The 22,216-nt window shown below is 39.6% G+C and overlaps 1 protein-coding gene across 6 annotated transcripts in view; it reads right to left on the bottom strand.

Annotated features, from left to right (window-relative positions):
- The window catches only part of LOC148410257 (protein sidekick-2-like), a 167,354-nt gene that overhangs the window by 20,755 nt on the left and 124,383 nt on the right, over nucleotides 1-22,216 (bottom strand). For all 6 annotated transcript variants that reach the window (XM_088437266.1, XM_088437268.1, XM_088437269.1 and 3 more), the window contains 24 exons: nucleotides 21,238-21,374; nucleotides 18,326-18,473; nucleotides 16,351-16,491; nucleotides 14,513-14,694; nucleotides 12,490-12,605; nucleotides 10,859-11,054; nucleotides 10,688-10,786; nucleotides 10,433-10,624; nucleotides 9,165-9,286; nucleotides 8,982-9,091; nucleotides 7,870-8,020; nucleotides 7,531-7,768; nucleotides 7,340-7,455; nucleotides 6,564-6,753; nucleotides 6,271-6,369; nucleotides 5,330-5,524; nucleotides 5,049-5,250; nucleotides 4,825-4,928; nucleotides 3,747-3,817; nucleotides 3,519-3,654; nucleotides 2,157-2,213; nucleotides 1,717-1,818; nucleotides 1,526-1,641; nucleotides 537-723 (listed from right to left, as the gene is read on the bottom strand). In XM_088437266.1, the coding sequence (XP_088293392.1) occupies nucleotides 537-723; nucleotides 1,526-1,641; nucleotides 1,717-1,818; nucleotides 2,157-2,213; nucleotides 3,519-3,654; nucleotides 3,747-3,817; nucleotides 4,825-4,928; nucleotides 5,049-5,250; nucleotides 5,330-5,524; nucleotides 6,271-6,369; nucleotides 6,564-6,753; nucleotides 7,340-7,455; nucleotides 7,531-7,768; nucleotides 7,870-8,020; nucleotides 8,982-9,091; nucleotides 9,165-9,286; nucleotides 10,433-10,624; nucleotides 10,688-10,786; nucleotides 10,859-11,054; nucleotides 12,490-12,605; nucleotides 14,513-14,694; nucleotides 16,351-16,491; nucleotides 18,326-18,473; nucleotides 21,238-21,374 (3,407 nt within the window). The remainder of the gene's footprint in view (nucleotides 1-536; nucleotides 724-1,525; nucleotides 1,642-1,716; nucleotides 1,819-2,156; nucleotides 2,214-3,518; nucleotides 3,655-3,746; nucleotides 3,818-4,824; nucleotides 4,929-5,048; nucleotides 5,251-5,329; nucleotides 5,525-6,270; nucleotides 6,370-6,563; nucleotides 6,754-7,339; nucleotides 7,456-7,530; nucleotides 7,769-7,869; nucleotides 8,021-8,981; nucleotides 9,092-9,164; nucleotides 9,287-10,432; nucleotides 10,625-10,687; nucleotides 10,787-10,858; nucleotides 11,055-12,489; nucleotides 12,606-14,512; nucleotides 14,695-16,350; nucleotides 16,492-18,325; nucleotides 18,474-21,237; nucleotides 21,375-22,216) is intronic.

Here is a 22,216-nt window from a genome sequence, read left to right as displayed (position 1 = left end):
ATATATATATATATATATATAACCCTATATATATATATATATATATATATATATATATATATATATATATATATATATATATATATATATATATATATATATAAACATTTTACATATATACATGTAAAAAAGGGTTAGGGTTAGGGTTAAAGTCAGGTAAAAAAAAAATGGAAACTTGGTGCCAGAAAACAGATTTTATACATTTACAGTAAAAATAAAATGGATTGATACTGTTGATTTTACAATTACAAAATGTACTTACTTCAAAGATTAACTGCAAAAATTGGTTTTGCATTGTAACAATATGTTTTACTTTATTTAAGATTTAACTGTATAAAAAATGATTTTGTTTTTCGCAATCAATTAATTCAGGCTTTTACTGCTGAAATGCACCAGAAATTCTCAATCATTAATTCAAGAAATAATTGTAAAAAAAGTTTTAGGTTTAAAAAAATAATAATGTTTTACTTGAAAAGTAAATAAAAAATACATAGGTAGCAGGAACTGTCGTTTGATGGCTGTCCCCCATGAGTCACCTGCTTGCTGAGTGCGCCCTCTAGTGGGGAGGGAGCGGGGCCCGTCGCCAGCCGCGTTGAAGGCAGCCACGCTGATCATGTAGGTGGTGTAACCCGTCAGGTTCTTCAGTTTCACGCCCAGCTCGGGTAGGAACAGGGTGCGCAGGCGCTCCGTCTCGTTTTGAAGCTGAAACTCCCAGAAGTAAATCTATTCGGGTAAAAATCAAATCGTGCATCACAAAAATGGTAGGCAAAAAACGGGCACATTTCTCATTATTCCCATAAATTCTTGAAAAATTTTTTCACTTTGAAAATAGAGGAATTTGCGACCAACATGGTTAATCTCACTGAGCCAACCTATTCAAAACTTAAAAGAAAAAAATGTTTTTTTCAATTTAACCATTAAAAACCAACTTTCAATTTAATAAATAACTTTTTGTTGCATGCAAAGTATCTCAATGAAAATTACAAGAATTTAGCTATCCTAATAAATATTATTTCTCAAACACCATCCAAAACTACCCTAAAAAATCCTATCAACAATCAGTCTTGCGTCTGCACTTTTGAAACACCTTTTTCATTGCTCCCATTAATTGGAACCATTCCAGATTGAAAACTATCAAGACATTTGCGGTGCTTCATTCCATAATTGAAAGAAAAATATAATTTCAAGACAAATATCAAACAATTACATTTTATTTATTTAATAAAATATAACCTTCAATTTTTTTAGATCACACATTCCAATGGAACGTTTCCAACCGTAACATTGTCAATTTTGAGTCTTAACCATATGCAATCCAAAATACAACAAAATCCCATTCAAAATGTCAGAAAACATTGTCGCCATCGACCGACTTTGCAAATTCATCACGGCCCGTATTGGAATGCATCCCTGGCGGGAAGAAGTAACCACAAAGTGTCCAACTTGATAAATTCCCCCAAATTTACAACCCTGGCTGGGAATGATGCAAGCTTGGCCAATTGGAAGCAAGATTAGGACATGTTACCTTGTAACCCTGGATGTCTCCATTCTGGGCATCCGTCGGCGGAGGGTCCCATGCCACGTCCAGCTGGGTGGCAGTGGACGACTGGACCACCACGTTCTGGGGTGGCGCTGTCGGGACTAGAACATTGCGCCCATTGGTTTATGTAGTAGCAGAAAAAAAAAATCAATCAATCAAAATGAGAGAAAACACACCTGCTTCACCCACAAAAACCTCCTGGGGCGCACTGCTGGGACCCTCCCCCACCGCGTTGTACACACTCATTCGGATCTCGTAGCGCTTATGTTTACTCAAATCTGCGAGAGAAGCCAAGATAAAAAGGAAGTCGAGGGAGACGCGATAGCGCCCGTGGCGAGACGACATCACACGCTGGTGCTGGGAACATATAACAGCCGGCTGATGAAAGGACGGGGTTGTCGCGGGGACGAGGATTTTGTATTTATTTATTTATTTATTTTCGAGGGGGTGATTAAAAAATGCTGAAAACATTGGGGTATAATGACAGGGCAGATTGTGCAGATTAAAGTCCTGTACATACATGAGAATCAACAACTGTGGGCAATGAAATCGAGTAGATGGCAGGCAAACAGATGGAAGGGAGAGTGGGGGGGGTGGGAGGAGATTTAAAACTTACTGTCAAGTTCATACTGGGTGAGGGAGGATTCGCTCAAGTTTCGGATGCTGTAAGGAGCTGTGGGAAGAAGTTGTGGTCAAATTGAAACTGATCAGGAAAAGCACGGCTCTCTTTTCAAATTAAGAGCAAATTCATTGGAATATGAAGACATTTATGGATATGTTGTGCTAAGAGGGACTCTACAAAGTATTGGGCCGAAACATGGCCTTGATCCAAGGTATCGTTAGTGGCAACTGACACAGTTCAGTTGCTCTCTCGGGGCAGTTTTACAATCACAAACTAGGAGTTACAAATTAGAAAATTGCCAATGACCCTTGTGCATATTTTGTCCAATTCTTTGATCTTTAAATCAAAGGCATTTCACATCAAAGGGAAAGAGTTGAAAGAAACTAGTGAGCTGAAATTTCACCCAAATGGTGACAGTGTCATAGTTCAGCATGGTATGACCACTTGGTCATCACAGTACCGGGAGTGTGCCATCCCCTTGCTAAAATACAGCGAGTATACACAATCAAACTTCTGGAGTTGGTGAATAAAATAAAGCTAGAAATACCACCACAAATGTATTTTCTAAGTTTAAAGGAAAAGCCATGTTTTTTCTTGATGGGTATGTGTATCAATAATATAGAATGGGACCACTTGAGGAAATGTTCTTTTTTTGTGGGTTTTTTCTTCATTGTGCGCAGAGAAAAAGTGACAAAACCCAGAGGTTGAAATCTTGTTTAGTTTTTTTTCTTACACACATTTTTACTACATAGCTCCATAAGTCCGTGTGATTTCATTTTCAGCTGACAGCAAGTGGCAACGTGTCAGGCACCTGAGATGGATAAAAACTGGTGGATTTTGATGTGTCACTCATATTTTCCAAATATCAAATCACAATAGGGTGTTTAGATCATATTACTATAAATAATGTTTGGGGTGACTCTCTTTAATAAATCTAACATGGAATGGAACAGCAGTCTTTTTTAATTAAATATTGCTCGTTTATGGAAGGGATGTCCAAACTTTTTCCTCGAGGGCTGATACATTGTATGTTTTTTAAAGATTCCATCCTCTGACACACCTGATTCAAATGATCAGCTCATCAGCAAGCTCAGCAGTAGCCTAATCATCTGAATCGGGTGTGATGAAGGACGGATATATCATAAACTTGCAGGATAGCGGCCCTTGAGGACCGTGTTTGAAATTGGTTTTGGGGGTATTTGACAGAAAAACAGGGGTACCATATAATTGAAAAAAAAAGACTGAAATTTAGCCATTTTGATTATTTTGACCGCCTCCTGATTGAATTCAGCCCAATGTACCAAGTCGATCGTCTGACTTTCAAGGTGATAAAAAAATAAAATAAAAAAAGCCCACCGGTGAGATCAGCCCAGCTGGGGGACGGACTGTTGACGGTGTGGACTGTGAAGCTTCGCAGTCGATCATAATACAACTCCCTGTAGCGGACTCTGAATCCCAGCAGGACGCCATTGATGTGATCCTCAGAGGGAGACTACAAAAAAAAACCAAAAAACACGACGGTTATCGTCATTAGCATTTGACAGGAACAACATGTCTTAACAGATTTATCGTTGCTCTCATTACCTGCCAGCGGACCAGCACAGACGTAGTGGTGTGCGGTGTTACAGACAGAATAGTGGGTGCTTTGTCCGGAGCTACAAAAAAAATAAAAAAATGCATGTCATTGTTTATTATTAAAACAATACCGCATAGAGCATAGAAGAATGTTTGGGTTTTGGAAGCAGCTTCAAAGCAGAGCGAGGCCCCGCCGGCATCAGGTATTCACTGTGAACGGCCCACATCAAAGCATTCATAAGCGCACATAAGACTAAAACATGAGGACCCCAAGGTAGCGGCATTCACAACCAATAGGGGGTCTTGCGTTCTGACGGCGAGCTGGAGTGCATCCCAGCTGGCTTTGGGCAAGAGGCGGGGCATGCCCTGGGCTGCTCAACAGCCAATCGTAGGACAAGTGAGTCATAGACCATACATTATTTTCAGGGGAGATACCAATTATTGGCAGGCATTTTTTAAAATTCAAATTCCAAATCTTGACTCTGTATAGATTTCTTCAAGCAAATGTTTATTGAACAAATAAATAGCCAAATGTACTATAAAAGTTGTTCAAATTTTCAAAATAACAAGAAATGGTAAACTTTCATGTTTAATTTCAAACAAAAATCTAGCTGAAAATAAGTTTTTTTTTTTAAACTTATTTGAGCAAAGTGTGATAGTTGAATGATTTGTGAAAATATTTTTTTATGTTTCCCTACTCAAATGTTCAGTAGAATCTTATCTATTCATACATACTATGACGATTTAATTAATGAATAGTTAATTCATGTTGTCAGTAGTGTGACTGTTTTAAACGTTGTTTCCAAAAAGGCTGCCAAAAATTGCCAACGTTAATTAAAACGGTGCTGATAAATGGCCTGGTCGACAATCAGTGCACCCCTAACAAACGCATCCACTAATGCTTCCATCAATTTTGGGGCTCCTGTTGGTTTTCAATCTTGACAGGTTAACTTCCTGTGCATTCTTCCCTGAATTGGAATTCATTTGTAAAACATGAGAAGAAGCCCTACGGAAAAGAGATGGATACTAACTGAGGGCCATTCGTGGTCCTGCCAACTTGGGCAGGACTGCAATCAATTGTTCTCACCGTCCTGCAGCGTGGTGACTGCCTCGCTCTCCTGACTGTATTCGCTGTCTCCGATGTCGTTGGTGGCCTTCACGCGGAACTGGTACGACGTGAAGGGCTTCAACCTTGAACCCAAAACAAACATTCTTATTAAAAATGTTGTCAGCGTTTCCATGAACCTGGCCCCAATTTTATGTCAAAGCAAAAATTATATTCTGACTGGGATCCCGTGGTACAAGTGCTACCTGTCCACCGAGTAGGAGTTGATCTCATGGCTGACAGATGTGGAGTGGACCGTCCAGTTGTTTTCCGGCAGCTCTCGGTACTGCACGGTGTAGTAGCGCACCGGGGAGAGGCCGTCGCTGCCGGGTTCCCATGACAACAGCACCCGGCGAGCCTGCACTTCCTGTTGAGGCACCACTGGCCGGCTGGTGGGTTGAGGTCGGACTGTCAAGGGGATGGAAACAAACGTGAATTCACCACATCTTAGTTGTGAATTTTATTTCACCTGGTGGCCTGGCTGTACCTCGTTTTTCTGTCGTGACCACCAAGGCCTCAGCAGCCTCGCCCCAGCCTTTTCGCGTTTGTGCACTGAGGCGAAAGATGTACACCGTTTCAGGCTTGAGGGTCGCCGCGGTGTACTGCCGTGCGCTGGGGCTCAGGACATCAACGGTGGCGGCGCTGGTGCTGGACGAGTTTCTCCTGTACGTGATCTGATAGGCTGCGAGGGCATCATAAAGTCAAGGATAAAAATTAAAGTCACCGTCGCAAAATGAGGATCCTCTAAACCAGGAGTGTCAAACTCATAATACTTCGAGGGCTACATGGAGGAACACATTTTCATATATATATATATATATATATATATATATATATATATATATATATATATATATATATATATATATATATATATATATATATATATGCCTATATGTCATTGCATATGCCTATATGTCATTTTTCCTCAAATAGCACAAAATGAATGGAAGTTTTCTATCTGAATATCTAATATTATCTGAATAAATAAAAAACAAAGAAACACATATATTGAGTTGAAGGAAAAATGCCCCAATCAAAACATGTGGTTGTATTGTACAACTTCTATTGAAGGAGTACAGTGAAGGGCAAAGGGCAATTATACAGAATAAAATTGTGCTGTAGTGTCTCATTCTGAACACTGGTAGCAAATGAAGCTAGATGCTAATGCTAGTGTAAACGCTAGTGCAGTGTTTAACTTTCTGTCACTTCCGCTTGTAAAATGCAGTGCTCATCTGGGTATTGCTTGTAAAAGTCTGTTGATTATGAAAAGCGGAAAAATGGGTTTTGTCCAATTTATTTTTTTAATGCTTCACAAAATCATCTTGTGATCCAGATTAAATCTCTTTGTGGCCAAATCTAGGCAAATGCTGCAGACCATACGTTTCACAACACTGCCTTAAACATAAATGACAAGTCCTATCTCACCAAGAATGATGCCATTGGGTTGGGAGGGGGGTTGCCAGATGAGCCTGACGGATGTAGTTCTGACTTCGGGGAACAGGATGCCGACTGGGGGGCCCGGCACTGAAATGCCACAAAGCCAGTGAGGGTTAGCAATGTCACAATTGCACAAGCTAAACTAAAAAAAAAAAAAAATGAAAGAAACTTTGCTTTTATAAATATGCTTAGCAAACTCCGATTGGCATTTCCAATCCATAATTACAATATCAAATATCAAATCTCTTTGAAAACAGAAGAGTGGGGTATTTTCAAATGACCATCATCCAGCGTCCGTTCCAAGATGGACGGGGCGCTGCTCCTTCCGTCTCCAATGCGGGTGAAGGCCAGAACACGGATCTCATAGAGGACGTACTTGCCCAGACCCGTCAGAAGCACACTGTGACTGGTGTTACCCTCCACCGTCCAGAAGCTGGGAGCTGAGTCTGAGTCTTTCTCCTTGTAAATAACCTGCCAATCAGCCAAACAGCTTTGGAGGTGAATACTATACAGCATGGAAAATCAATATCACATGAAAAATTCATGAACACCCTCGAAAATATGCACTGAAAATAGGTGCCGGCCAATATCAATAATGTAACTGGTCTAGTTTCAATAAATGTAAAAAAAGGATAGAATAGAATAGAATAGAATAGAATAGAATAGAATCCAATCCAATCCAATCCAATACAATACAATACAATACAATACAATACAATAAAGGTAACATGCAACGTGTTCATATATTTACACTGTTGTAAGTGGACAATTTAAAAACAAGTTTTAAATAAAAAAATAAATAATAATAATATGTACAACTTCCATATACCATCTTTCTGCGTAAATGTCTGATGTTACGACCTGTGGCATATAGTCCAGTGCGGTTTATCCTTGACATTTTTTTTTTTCCTCAATTTTTGCTGGTGCAGATTATATACCAGTACGGTTTATAGTCTGAAAAATACCGTAATTTTATGTAGGACATACGAATACCAAAGTAATCAATAGCTGCAGCCCTCATTGTACGACATACATGGTGATATTCCTGTTTGCTGACCTTATATCCAAGGATGAGTCCATTGCGGTCTGTTTCCGGGACCTGGCCCCAGCGCACCAGGATCCTGCTGGAGGTGGTTGCAAAGGCCGACACGTTGGTGGGACCGCTGGAAGGCACTAAAGCAACAACGGGATCTTCAGAAAGTCAACCCAAAAGCTGTGCACGCAACACCGATGCGCCCGTCTTCTCACCAGACTCTCTGGTTCTCCCGTGGACTGGCTGGCTCCAGGGTCCGGACCCGATCCCGTTGACGGCCTGAACTCGGACCTCGTACTCGGTCCACTCCTCTAGGTCCTCGATGGTAAACTCTCTCTCCAGCCGGTCCATGATGACGTGGGAGAGGACGCCTCCTTTGGAACCGGCTTTGAAGTACTGGATGCGGTAGCCCACCAGATCGGGATTCCCGTTGTACTCCCACTCGGGTAGCGGCTAAGACGAGGAGCGTTTCGGGTTATTGCATCATTGCGGGCAAACGCACGAGGCTTCATTAAAAAAATTAAGTCATAAAAAGATGAGCGGTGGAAACGGACCACCCAGCGGAGCCACAGACTGGTCTCGCTGGCCGTGCGCAGGGTGACGTTGGCGGGGGAGACATCCGGAGCGGCTTGCAGGGTCTGGATCTTTCGAGAAGGTTGGCTGGGAGGGCTTGTACCCACAATGTTCACTTGCCGCATTCGAAACCTGTGCCCATGAAATTGTCAAAAGTAGAGGCAAACCCACAGGACATATTATTAGGTACACCTCATGAAATAGTAAATAACAATGCTATGTTTTGAGTGATAAAGCTGTACGTTTGAAAGAAAGTCAAAACTAAGTAAGGTCAATTCTGGCTCTGCTTAAGAATATAAAAATACATACCGTATTTTCCGCACCATAAAACACATTGGATGACAAGGTGCACCTTCAATGAATGACCTATTTTAAAACAGTTTTTAAATATAGGCGCATCACATTATAAGGCGCATAGAATAGAAGCTACATTAGTGGCTGGTATTGCATTATGCATCCACTAGATGGAACTGCGCTAAAGGTAATCAGTATATCAGTAATATAAGTCAGTCAAACATTTTAATCAGAAATTAAGAATAAAGATGATTTGCTGAAAGTACTAGCTAATTACAAGACTGTTTAGATCAATGTCAAGATGAATCAAGAGTTTAAATAAATATAATTATGATTCAATTAAATATTAGTCTAAAAACTTTTTAATCAAATTTCAACCAAAAACAATAAAATATATTGTTCTGTTATTTTAAAAACAGTTTCTGGAATTATTGTGACTCTTTTCCAGGTTACAGGTTTTTGCGCCTCTTTTACGAAAACAGCTCCTCGATCCCATATAAATTGCTTCTAAATTGGAGCATATAGATTATTAAAATTTCATATGGGTGTTAGAATGGTTATGTTAATGTAAGAATATACATATAATTTTATTTTTTCATCCCCCAAAAATCAAAACTCGTGGTTTATGCGCTGCAGTCAGCTTTTGAGAAAAATGAAGGCTTTTAAGTGCGCCTTATAGTGCGGAAAATACACTAGGTTCTGGATTTCCTGCATAGTGAGTTAAAACTATTAAAGATCTCAAATCAAAATAAAACAACCCCCCCCCCCCAAATAAAAATGCAGTATGTATGTAGTTCACCTGTAGAAGGTATACGGGTTGAGCTCAAGCACCTCCATTGCCCGGGCATCCGGCTCATTAGGCAGCTGATGAACCGTCAGCCACTCTTCATTTTCCCCGATGATGCCGATCTGCAACAAAGAAACTCGCTGACGTCTGCATTTTTCACATTTGCATGTAACGGGACTGGATGGGACGACCGACCTGGGCTTCCACCTCCCAGCGCGAAATGGACGTCTTGCCGTCGTAGCCCGGCTTGAACTGCAGGCTGACAGAGCGAGCGCCCACGTTGGAGACGGCCAGGTTGGTTGGAGGGCCTGGCAGCTCTGCGCCAAATAGAAATTTTCTTATAACCAAACTGCAGGCTGACAGAGCGAGCGCCCACGTTGGAGACGGCCAGGTTGGTTGGAGGGCCTGGCAGCTCTGGGCCAAATAGAATTTTTCTTATAACCAAGCAACATTTGAAAATTGACTCAAAGGGGACATTTTGCAGCACTTAGCTGGAGCTAGCTTGCACCTGCCAGTGAGAAGCCCCACACTCCCACCAAAAACCAAAAACTTTGTTAGTAGATATAATCGATACAACTTTTGTACCGATACTCATCACTTGAGTCATCACTGGTACCGATACCAAGTACCGACACTAGAAAGGAATGTCAATTTTCTTTACTTTTGAATAACCATTTTTACTTCCTGAGCGTAAAATCAGGAAGTAGCTATACTTTGAAATGTGTATGGTATCGGTACTAATACCAATAGCTGGGATCAACACTGGTCCATCCCTATTTGACTGACTGACAAGCAGGTCCTGGCTAACCAACCAGACATAGTGGTGGTGGTGGACAAAGAACAGAAGAGGGTAATGGTGACAAATGTGGGGATCACAGCTGAAGGCCAACATCAGGTGGAAGGAACATGAGAAACTTGAGCAGTATCAAAGGTTGAAAGAGCAGCTGCAACAGATGTGGAAGATCAAGGGTTGCGTCGTCCCTGTGGTGGTGGGGGCACTTGGGGCAGTAACCCCCAAATTGGGTGAGTGGCTTCAGCAAATCCCAGGAACAACATCTGAAGCCTCAGTCCTCTGAGGACCCGCCGTGGTGAGAAGTATATATATATATATATATATATATATATATATATATATATATATATATATATATATATATATATATATATATATATATATTATTTTTGTGTAACAAGTATCCCCACTTTACTACTAAAGGTACCCAGCTCCTAGGAGATTTAAAAAAAGGAAATCGAGGAAAATTCCCCAAATTTAAAAAAAAAAAAAAAAACTCATTTAGTATTTTTTTTTTTTAAATAAAATAGTGGTATCTTGACAAGCCTCTCATCCCCTTGTCGTCTTGGAAACCAAGGCCGGATTGGTCCAATAGTAAACATTGTGTTTCCTTTACAACTGTTCGAAATTGTGGTTTAAAAGGTAATGTCTTCAAATTTTGGGCACTGACCTGGCGGGACGCCTGAGGAGATAGTGGAAGCGGACAGCTGGCCCTGTCCCTTGGCGGTCATGGCGGCCACCTGGATAGTGTAGGTGGTGAGCGCCGTCAGGCCCGTCACTTTGTACTCCTGAGTCAGGTTTGGCAGGTAGTGGGTCACCCGCGTGTTGGTCCGGTTGAACTCCTCCCACGAGATGCGATAGCCTCCAAAAACAAATGCAGAAATGTCTTGACCATGGAAGTATGACATCAAAAAATAATATTCACCTGTGAGAAGTCCGTTTTTCTCCTGAGGCTCCTTCCAGCTGACTTTGAGGGAGGTATCCAGAATGTCGGTGAAGCTGAGGTGTCCCACGGCGCCGGGGGCTGACAAACATAACAGCAATGCAAAAGAAACCTTGACATCCCATAATAGAAGTACACCGAAGGGGCACTTACTGTCCTCGTGGGTGCGCAGGCGCTGAGGCGGGCTGCGCGGGCCGTCGCCCGGCGTGGTGAAGCACAGCACCGACGTGTAGTACTCGGTGAACTTCTTCAGGCCCGATATGTAGCCCACGTGAACGCTGTCTTGGAAGTTGGGGCGCGCCGTCACCACCGTCACCTCTCCAGCACGCCCAGGTTCCCACGCCAGCAGCTTTGGGGAGAGGCACGGAGGACACCATGCATCATTTTTTTTTTTATTTTTTTTTTTAAGCTTTAAACCTTGTACAAAAAGGACTTTCATTTTTCACTTTCAAACGAATGTCAGGGTCACAATGAAATGAAAATTAATCATTTCAAACTTCTAGTAATACCGTGTTTGGTTCGTTTTTACCTTTGGACAAAAAACATGACTTTTTGCACTTGTAGGATGAAAACTTTTCAACAAATTGTACAAATGGTATTATAATTCAATTATAATTCACTACCATTGACGGCAAAGGACGTCCATTTTTACTAAGGTTGGTGGAGAAAAGTATATATATATATATGTATATATGTATATGTATATACTGTATATATATATATATATATATATATATATATATATATATATATATGTATATCGACATATATGTATAATGTTTCTGACATCTAAAAATATGACTTTTCCTCAGTGCCTCAAACATACAAAGAATAGTAAGCTTTGTTTCAAATAAAATACATGTTTCAATTTCTCGAAGGGAGCATACACCCTAATCCTAACTCAAAAAATAATCTACACGTCACACAATTTCTCATAAATTTTGTGCTCCCCAGAATATTATTTAGTTAAAAAAAAATTGTATTATATTTTCTTATCTATGAAAAATGCAATTAGTACTCATAAGTTTTCTGAACAAGAGGGTTAGGGTACATTTTCTTTCATCCCAAAAATCAATTTTTTTTTTTTGGACAAAATACAGCTTTGCTACCAAAGATTTTTTTTTTTTGTAATTACAAAAATTGTAATTTATCTTGTGAAGGATTACTACCTCCATTTTTCTTGATGCAACAACTGTTTTATTTGTAACTTTCCCTGCTTTTCTGCTTGGAAAAAAATACACCTTAATTTAGTCTAAAAATATGACTCAATTCCAGGGAAGATTCTTGTTGAAAAGAAGAATACCTCAATTTAAAAAAAGAAGAAGCTTTTGTCCTTCCTTTAGAAAAAAATTTTTTTCCCTGGGACTTTTTTTGTTGAACAGTTGGCACAACCCTAAAAAGAAAACATTTATCTTAATTCATTCTTATCATATCCTTCCGTGAGCCAGCCTATAAATTTGTGTCCACTATTGTGGAGATTTGTTTTTTGTCTCTATCGTTTGACTAATTGGAGAAAATCTACAAAGGCCTAGCCCTAGTGTCCTCAGTGGAGGACGTCCTGACCTTTCCGATGACATCTCACATTTGAGTGGGATGCAGGTGACTTTGCTCTCTTGTGAGACAAAATGGACTCAACAGTGGACACAGATGAATAGGCTTGCTCATAAGAGGATATAATCATTATTTTCAATGCCGCTGTAATGCCTCTGTTGAAGTTTGTTCACTTTTAGGACGGCAGTTTACGTTTGCAGTGCCACTACCGCCCTCTAGTGGCCATGACTCACCTTGTATCCCTGATTGATTCCGTTGACAAACTGCGGACTGGGGGCGCTCCATGTGAAGCGCACGGTGGTGGAGTTGACCGGCTCGGCTTGCACGTTTCCCGGCGGCACGGTGGGCACTGAGGAAGGCCAAACAAGATTAGCACAAGGCACCCAAAGCCCCAACTTGACATCTTGCGTCTCATAGGGCTTTGCTCGTGTGCGAGTTGTTGCCTGAGGCGACTTCCAGGTGAACCCTGCAGCGCCTTTCTTTGAAGCCGACAAGTCCCTTCTGATGCAAGGCCGCAACCAATTAATGAGGCCCAGCAAGCCAGCCAGCGCGTCACATCCTCCGCAACACATTTTTGAAAAGTAATGAGACGAGCCCCAAAATGTGCTGGTTGTGTTTTGTCCACAGACAACCGGGATGATGAAATCCATATTTAGTCTTGGCAAGGGAATGGCGATGTTGGTTTCTTGTACTTTCCAGGAATCAAACACAAATCTCATTTTTTGCATTATTTTTTTGTATCCCGAGTGAAAACTTGAGAACACGCTATACTTTTTTATTGTCACTATTAGAATGACTAAAATGACAACAAAAGTGATGATGAAGATATTTAGAATCATATCTTTTTTTGTGGCAACTGAAATTCAGGCTCAAGCTACCAAATACACTTTGTTGAACTAAAAAATTCTCTAAAATCATTCTGAAGTCTTATCAAGAAAGATATATGAATATGCCAACGTTCAAACTGTGTTTGTTTACAGCAAACTCCTCCATTTTTTTTTTTTTTTTTTAGAACGTCCGCCTGCTTGACGCTTGCTCACATTAGCATAATTTGTTGAGCGTATTTGGTTAAAGTAGGTCATTGAAAGTCTGCTCCCGCCAACATTTCCATACGTTTGTATCCACGTCTTCTCTCCAAACTCAGCCGGGTGCCGCCCGCCGCCCGCTAACTGTCTCCCGGTGATAAGTGAACGTGAGCAAGGTGCGGAACCGAACGGTAAATGGAAGCGCCTCTCAATTTCTTATCGGGAGAGCTCTGGAGGATCTCTGGAGTCGCCAGTGCTGGTCGCGTGGATTTAACATGACAGCAAATTGGGCCACGGGCGAGCGTGTTAAGCCTTGCCGAATGCTAACATACAAAGTCAAAGGAATTTCAAATCAAAGCAGCACAAATGCAGAGGGAGGGAAGAAATCCACAAAAACGGATTGCTTGAAATTTCACTTCAATAACTCAGAGCTGTTTCCAATAATTTGATGTAGCTTAAAATAAAATAACACAGAAAGAAAATTGGCATAGACTCACAGCTGTGCAACAAGTGCAGAAGCATTTGTTTGAACTTGTACTGTGTTATATTAGGGCCTTGTCAAATGAAAGAATTGCAAGTTTGGGCACCCTAGCGCAAACAGTTTTTGAGTTTTGGCATTTCAAATTATGGATACCATGCCCACTTTTGGAATCCAGGAACACTAAATTTGGGACCATATTTGGAGGCCCTAATCTTTTGCTCGAGTGCCCTAAATCTCCATATACCCAAACTAGAGTTTCTAAAAACTGATAAATGAGTTAAAAGCAACATAACAATTTTCGTTCTCTTCCTCCAAATCCCTCTCAATACATTTTGACCTATGAGAAAAAGTTGCCACCAGAAACTGCATGGCTTGTTAAAAAGTGATCAGTAGGAACACGAACTACATCAGGCCGTCAACATCAAAGTGTGAACAGTCATTTACTTTCTTTCATGCCAGCACATATGGAGCTCTTGAGCACTGCTAGCTAGCGGCTAATTCATTCTGGCCGCAGGTATACAGGAGCCCGAGCTACTTCAGTTGTTTGTTAGTATACTGAATTGCCGGTTGAACGCGATGTCATGAAACCTTGAAAATCTACTGATCAAACTTTCGAGTCTTTTATTTGACATCACAAGACGCTAATAGAATAAAAATCTGAAAACATTCCGAGATTCGGCGTTTGAATCTTGACTTGTGATTGGTTGACAACCAGTGTATGGTATACCTGGTCATTTGAGTGGCACTCACCTCCTTGTAGCGTCCATTCGGTCACCTTGTGGCTGTAGACGCCCCTGCCCGCCCCGTTGTAGGCGGCCACCTCGATCTCGTAGTTGGTCCATATGATCAGGTCCTCCAGCAGCAGGCTGCTCTGCTCTGGGCTGGTGATGTTCTTTATCTGACAGTCCACAGGAAGCCCGGAGAGACAGTACCTGAACAGCCACAGTAACAGTGCTTTTCTTATGGGGTTCATCATCATATTCTATGTGGTATGTGGGTTGTTTGGACTACACTGCCTCCTGGTGATATCATTTCTTTATATCATTTATTTGTGTTATTCCCACATATCCCAAACATTTTAAATCTTTTTTGGGGGTGCTGGAAAACTACTGTATTTCTCAGAGTACAAGTGAGTTTTTTTTTTCTCATTTTCAACTATGGAGGACCAAAAGTGCCAAAATTTGATAAATAAATGTACCATTCAATCATATTAGAGGGGTTGACTTATAACCACATATCTCAAAACCAACCAGTTTTTTTTTCACAAATCTGTGAACTTGATTAACATTAATTTAATGCAAAATAAGTTCTTTCATGTCATGTAAACGCTTAAAATGATTTAATATGCCTCTAATCCGATATAGTATGCATTAGTTTTAGAGATCTTTGTTGTCAAAGACGAGGATCACTTTTTCCTGCGGACTTTGACTCATTATGAAAAGGAAAATACGGCTTGACTTGTCTTCTTCAGCCCTTGGATGTGTGCTTGAACAAGCCGGCATGGATGTCGGCAGGTGGGGGAGAAACACCAAAGGACAACCTTCCACACTCTAATCCTACAACAATTGGTACTTGGGGAAAGAAAATCCCAAGTAAGATGATTATCAAACAATCTCGCAGGACCTCCATTTCAAACAATTTGGACGGGTCCAAAGTTGACTTTCTCTGTGGAAGAGGAACGAGGATGTTTGCGCAAATGAAGGACAGGAAGGACAGGATGTCCATGAGTTAAAATGGAGACGCTATTTGGTGTGTCATACAGTGATGATGACTTTTAGGGCTTTTTGACAAAATATTTCTCAGCTGTATTAAAAAATAAATAATTGAAACTTCAAATCATTTTATTGTTGTAACATTAGTTTCAGCATTTGCACTGGCACTTGTCTCGTTTCCATTCCACCCACTCCCCCCCATAACCACAACAGTATGTTATTAAATATACAATCACAAAATTCGTCTAAAAGTACCAGAATTTTGTCATTTTAATAACACCATATGTTATCGTTGGACAGCCATAATCAACAGAATGTAACCACTAAAGTCAGGGGTAGACCTATTCTCGTGTTTTTGTAAATTTCAGCCAAATTTAATAAAAAAAAAAAAAAAAAAAAAAAAAACAGGGAGGGGGTCGACCTTTAAGCGAGATCGACTTGTACTCAGAGAAATGCAGTAGCTTTCCTTACCATGTACGTGTGTTAACATTTATTTAACTTGGAAGTATGGAGCTAGTGTTTGATGCCGCGCAACTATAAATTTCTCTCTTTGAAACAACTTCACTGATGCAGAATCACCAGTAGATGGCAGTGACACCCCATTACGTCAAAATGCTCTAAAACGACCAGCAGTTTCATATCATTTCCATTCATACCAATTGGGAAGAAAGATTTTTTTTTTTTTTAGTTACAAATTATAAGTCAAGGCACCACTTTAATGAAAGACAGAAGATAAAAGAGACAGGGAGGGGAGATGGTGGCAGGTTGCAAAGGGAGTCAAAGGAATCTAACTGGCGGCGGAGGAGGGGAGTTGGCGCTCGAGTTATTATCACATTGAAATGGAAGCTGGCCGGCAGGTTGCCATGGTTCTCCCACCTGATGATGTAGCCTTGCAGTGGCCCGTTCTGGTGGCTCTCGGGGGGCGGCTGCCACTGGATCATGATGGACTGATTGGTGCGGCCGCTGGCGATCACTGTCTGGGGGGGTGCGCTGGGGGGCTCTTCCGGAAGCGTTAGACTGCAGAGAAAAGTTGAAATTATTGTCATGTTTACATTCCAAATATATATATATATATATATATATATATATATATATATATATATATATATATATATATATATATATATATATATATATATATATATATATATATATATATATATATATCAGCAAAGTGAATTGCATCCCACCCAAACACATGACAATCCATCTATCAAACGGGAAGGAGGTCCTCTACTGAGCACACCATTTTATTTTAAGAAAAAAAATCTCAAAATAGAGTCATGGCTTATAATGAAAACAGTGTTATATGTTTCTTAAACAAAAAAGGAACACTACTATTACTACTACTACTACTACTACTACTGGATTCTAGATTTAGTTTCAAATTAAAAATCCAGAAAAGAAAATCTGAACACACAACCACTTGGCTGCAAGTCACACATTCTCCTCACTCATCCACAGTGCAGTCCACAACAAACACAGCATATGAGTGTTGATATGATTACAAATATTAGCAGCTCAAGGCAGAGGCACAGAACACTAGCACACCATGCTGCCACATTTTACTTTTAAATTGCCGTTGATTTAATTCGACACTTCAATTGAGCCGCCCCCCCCCCCCCCAAAAAAAAAAAGAAAAAAAATCTTGCCCGTAGAGTTATTAACGCTTGCTTTTGAGGGCGACAGATTGGATTATTTCACTTTAAAAGGATCTCTACGGGAAAGCAAGTGAATTAAGTGTCGACTTTGCTGCTACAACTGTATTTCCTTCACATTTCATCATAGACACCACCTGATTTTTTTTTTTCTTTTTTTTTTTGGTGCAGAGAGGCGAGACAATCAAAGCGGCGTCGGTCAAAATGGAGCAACACAATGGAGTCGACACCAGAAAGAGAAAAGAGCCATCCGGGCCTGAGTTTCTTCTTTTTTTTTTTTTTTTTCCTCCCTTAAGTCAATTTAAGATGACATCTTGATTTCTTCCCTCCTCGGCCCGGCTCTTCGAAAAAAGAAAAAAAAAACTTGTTGGAATGATTCTTGTTTATATCTCAGAAATATGACTTTAGAAACAGAATTCAGACTTGATTCTATAAATAAAGGTGAGTTACTTTCAATTGAAAATCAGGACTTTATGCTTGTAATTCAGACTAATTCTCAGAATTCCCCCTTGAAGTTGTCAGAATTCAGACTGAATTCTTAAAGTTCCAAATTCAAATGATCAGTCTTTAATATCTGATGTTTTTTATTTTAAATTGTTAGGATTTTAAATTTGAATTCTTAATTTTGAGTGAGAATTCTTACTGAAATGTGAATCCTGAGAATAAAAAGAGAATGGTTTGATGTATTATTAAATTTAAATAGGAATTTCTCACTGAAAAAGTCCAAATTTTAAAGTGAGGATATTGGCTTTATCATGAGAGTAAAGAAAAGTTACGTCAAAGTAAGGGTTGTGATTTTTTTTTCTTCTTAGAATTACCCTAACCCTAAACAGAATTCGGACTTTCTCCTGAAAATAAAGATTAGTTTCTTATAAGTGAGGATTTGGACTTCATTCTCGTAATTCATATTCAATTAATTAAAAGAGGTAATCTCACTTAGATCTCAGAATTTTCAGTTTCGATAGCCAGAATTTAATGTTAAAAATTTCACTTTAAAGTCAGCATTTCGAGAAAAAGTCAGAATCCTTAAATAAGAATGCTGTCCAACATTTTTTTATGTTATCCTTTGCATTGCTGCTTTTTATAGTTATTCTGTATTACCCATAATTTCATGATGTATGTCGCTGCTGAATTTTTTTCAACAAATGTGTTGAAATGTGTGTTTTTTTTGGTACTGTTTGGTGTTTTCTTACCGCTCACTCTCTTTGCTGAACTGTCCTCGGCCGACGTCGTTGACAGCACACAGGCGGAATTGATAGGATCGCGCGGGGATGAGGCCGCCCACTGCTACGCCGTTGGACTCCGGGTCGATGTCGGCGAGGAGCACCGTCCACGGCGCGTCTGACAAACACAAAGTGAAAAGTCGTCAATTGTTTTTCATTTCCTCACACTGTTGCTCTTTATTTACTCCACTGCAGAGGTTTCTTACTTCCACATAGTACATCCCTCCCCTTTAATACTGTTTACCCATCCCAATAAGTGCTGCTGTTTAGGTTAGCAAAAAAAAAAAAAAAAAAAAAAAAAAACGAAGGGGGCGAGGGATATTTAACTTATTTATTTTGCAAGCACTTTCGGGCTTGAGTCGTGACTGGTTGTCACCTGAGCTTAGCTATTCATTGGATGTTATAAACTATTTAGTTTGCAAATGAAGTACACCCATAATATTAACTTTTTACAGCTGAAAATGCCCCACTATTGCTTTAAGGATGAAAAATGTGTAATTTGTACACAGTGAGGCCCCCGGTTTACGAACTCCCTGTTCTACGAACTTTTGTCTTACGGACATGGACCGCGGCGTTTTTTGTCCCCCTCTTACGCACAAACCTTTCGTCTTATGAACAATCCAACATGCCCCAACATACCGGTCACTGTGTCCGTGCTATCATTTTCGCTTTGCTGCATCATCAAAATCTACTGTTCTCGCATGTCACATTAATGCCGATATGCTATTGCTCTTACGATGTCACAGTCACTGTCTCAGTCACGGTGTCAGTCATGGAGATGCCGATGCACTATTGGTCGATTAAGTTCACAGTTCCGGTCTCAGTCACGGAGATGCGGATATGCTATAAGCCAGCGTCACGTCAATCACAGAAATGCCGATATGCTATTGGCTGAACGCCTTCATCTAGCTTGATGGCACAGCTGGTTGGGATGGAAGGAAGGAGAGAAAAGGAGTTAAAAATGGAAGGAAGGAATGTTGTGAAGACTGCAAACTTTATCTGTTAGACATGGCTTCTAAAATTGCGAGTGGCGGTAAAGGAAGAAGTAAGAGGATGATGACAATAGAAACAAAGCAGGTGATAATAAAAAAAAATACAAAGGAGTAGCACGCATAGTTAACCTTGCTTGTGAGTATGCCTGTAACCGCTCGGCAATCTTCTATGGGCAAGACTTTCCTTGCCGGGGGACGGACCTCCGTCGACAACAAAATGGAGAGGCTTCTTCGATTATGGATTAAAGAGAAGGAAATCGCCGGTGATATGTTCTAGTTTGAGAAAAGTTCTTGTTTAAGAAAATAAAAAAATAAATTCTGCGGGTTGGTCTCTGCTCACCTCCGCCTCCACCCAGCTCAAGTCACGTCGCTCCAAAGGTAAATGTCATTTTTCCTTTGTATATTTTTGTTATTTAATTTAACTGTACAGTAGATTATGTTACTAATTTTTAATACGTGTATAAAGTCGTGATGTTTTTACCTAAGGTTTTTGCACGCGTTGCACGCATTCACTAATTAACATAGGTTTGGATTGCTTGTCATACGAGCAATTCGAGTTACGGGCGTAGCCGCTGAACGGATTAAGTTCGTAACACGGGGGCCCACTGTATATATGTGTGTATATATATATATATATATATATATATATATATATATATATATATATATATATATATATATATATATATTATATATTATATGATATCCAAATTACAAATTGCAGTTTAATAAAAAAACATAATTTTATGTCTTTATAATTAATTGAATATGAACAAAATAAAATAACACAAACATAATAAAAATAATTCAAAAACAATCAATAAAGAAAATGCTATCACTCACCAAAACAATTGAGGCAATTGCGCATTGAGGAGCTCACTCAACCTTCGAACTGAGCTGTATAATAATGTTTATCCACACGGTTCCCCAAAAGTTTTTGAAAGCACCGTAGCGCGTGTTTCCAGCCGTGCTTTGCTGTCTCGTTGCTGCCTTGGTTAATTCAAATCCAGTGTGACTCCAAACACCAAATCGATCCTTTACAAACAAAATGCATTCCCAGCAGAACTATTTGCAGTGCCCCTCAGAAGCCGTAAGGCATGGGTACAGCTCATTGTTCGTTGATTGGAACACCTTCCTCTTCGTGGACAGGTTAGCTAATAGTGTAAATTAATGCAAATCAGCTAAGCTAACACTATTGCATAGCTTCGTTGCTGAGAATAGCCCCGCCTTCCTTCAGTGAGCATTCAATCAAGTTGCGCTCAGCATGAGGCCTCTACATGGCGATTAGCTATTGCAGCAGTCAATTAAAAATACGGGCCCATTTATATGTGTCTTTGCACAGGCCACGGATGGCCCGCAACTTTTGAAGCGAATGCCCTAGTGCCTCCGGGAGCAAGCAGATTACATACAGCCTGGAAACTCAAGTTAGCTGAATTCTAATTGGCTAAAAACGCATATATATATATATATATATATATATATATATATATATATATATATATATATATATATATATATATATATATATATATATATATATATATATATATATATATATATATATGCGTGTGTGTGTGTGTGTGTGTTTGTGATTCTGTGTGTATATTGCAAACTTCCTATTACGAGGGAGGTGCCTGTGTTCAGAATGTTCAGTTGTTCTAGAAGGCTTTTCCTTACGATTGTAATTATTTTTGCTTACTTAGCTATAGTTACCGAATTACAGTTAGTCAGTTAGTCATTTACAAAAGTAACATAGGATGGGGCTGTGTTCATGTTTAACTAATCACAATGAAATTGAAGTTACGTGACTCAGCATCTGCCATTTTAAAGGTCCAGACTACTGAATGCACGTTAAAAGAAATCAGTTGATTTGAAAGAGAATCCACTCACTGTTTTCGGACACTTCCAGAATGTAGCGGATGAGCGGGCTGTTGCCATCAAAAGCCTGAGCCCACGTCAGGTTGATGGCGCGCTTCTCTGTCCTGCTCAGAACTGCGATGGGGTTTTCGGGCGCATGGGGGAGTTGTCTGGAAACACACACACACACACAAAAAATAAATTAAATCAATAAGTTTGATGTAGGAACAGCTGAACCAGGGGTGTCCAGATTTTTTACCTCTGAGGGCCACGTACTGTGAAATCAAACGGCACCCTTTGAATTTTTTAAAATTATTTTACATCATACTATAATTTTACTTCAATCACCCCAAAATATCATTGAGTATATTGTTTTATATATATATATATATATATATATATATATATATATATATATATATATATATATATATATATATATATATATATATATATATATATATATATATATATATATATATATATATATATATATATGTACAAGGGCAGTGCTCTAAACAGCAATCCCGTTTGCATATTAACAAGCAAAACAAACAAACAGACAAATCTACTGCTAAATGACTGTTTTAAAAGAATTTAGTTGGGAATTATTTGTTCACAGTTATAAGCAAATGCCAAGGAAACCATTTTAATTTTGAAAAGTCAATTCTCTCATTCACCGCTGTTATGATGAGGAATATTATTGCTTATCAAGTTTTAAGTAGTTGGTTTTTTTTTTTGCATATTTAGTAAGGCCTTACAACATATGCAACAAACTGAGTAGTTGCAATTTTCTTTTCATTTTTAGTAACTGCAAAGGGCCACTAAAAGATGGAAGAGGGGCCACAAATGGCCCCCGAGGCTTAGTTTGAACACCGCTGCTCTGTACACTTCACTTTTAGGTACACTTCGGCTCCTTTACATGTTATCTCATACTGGATATCTTGCGTCACTGAATTGCAAGAATATAGAAAAAGAAACAAAAAAAACATCTTCAATATAAATGTACATT

The sequence above is a fragment of the Hippichthys cyanospilos genome, chromosome 16, assembly GCF_059441005.1.
Source record: "Hippichthys cyanospilos isolate Australia breed blue-spotted pipefish chromosome 16, RoL_Hcya_1.0, whole genome shotgun sequence".
Lineage (NCBI taxonomy): Eukaryota > Metazoa > Chordata > Actinopteri > Syngnathiformes > Syngnathidae > Hippichthys > Hippichthys cyanospilos.
Note: the sequence above shows the minus strand (reverse complement) of the source record. Positions and strands in the feature narration are given on the sequence as shown.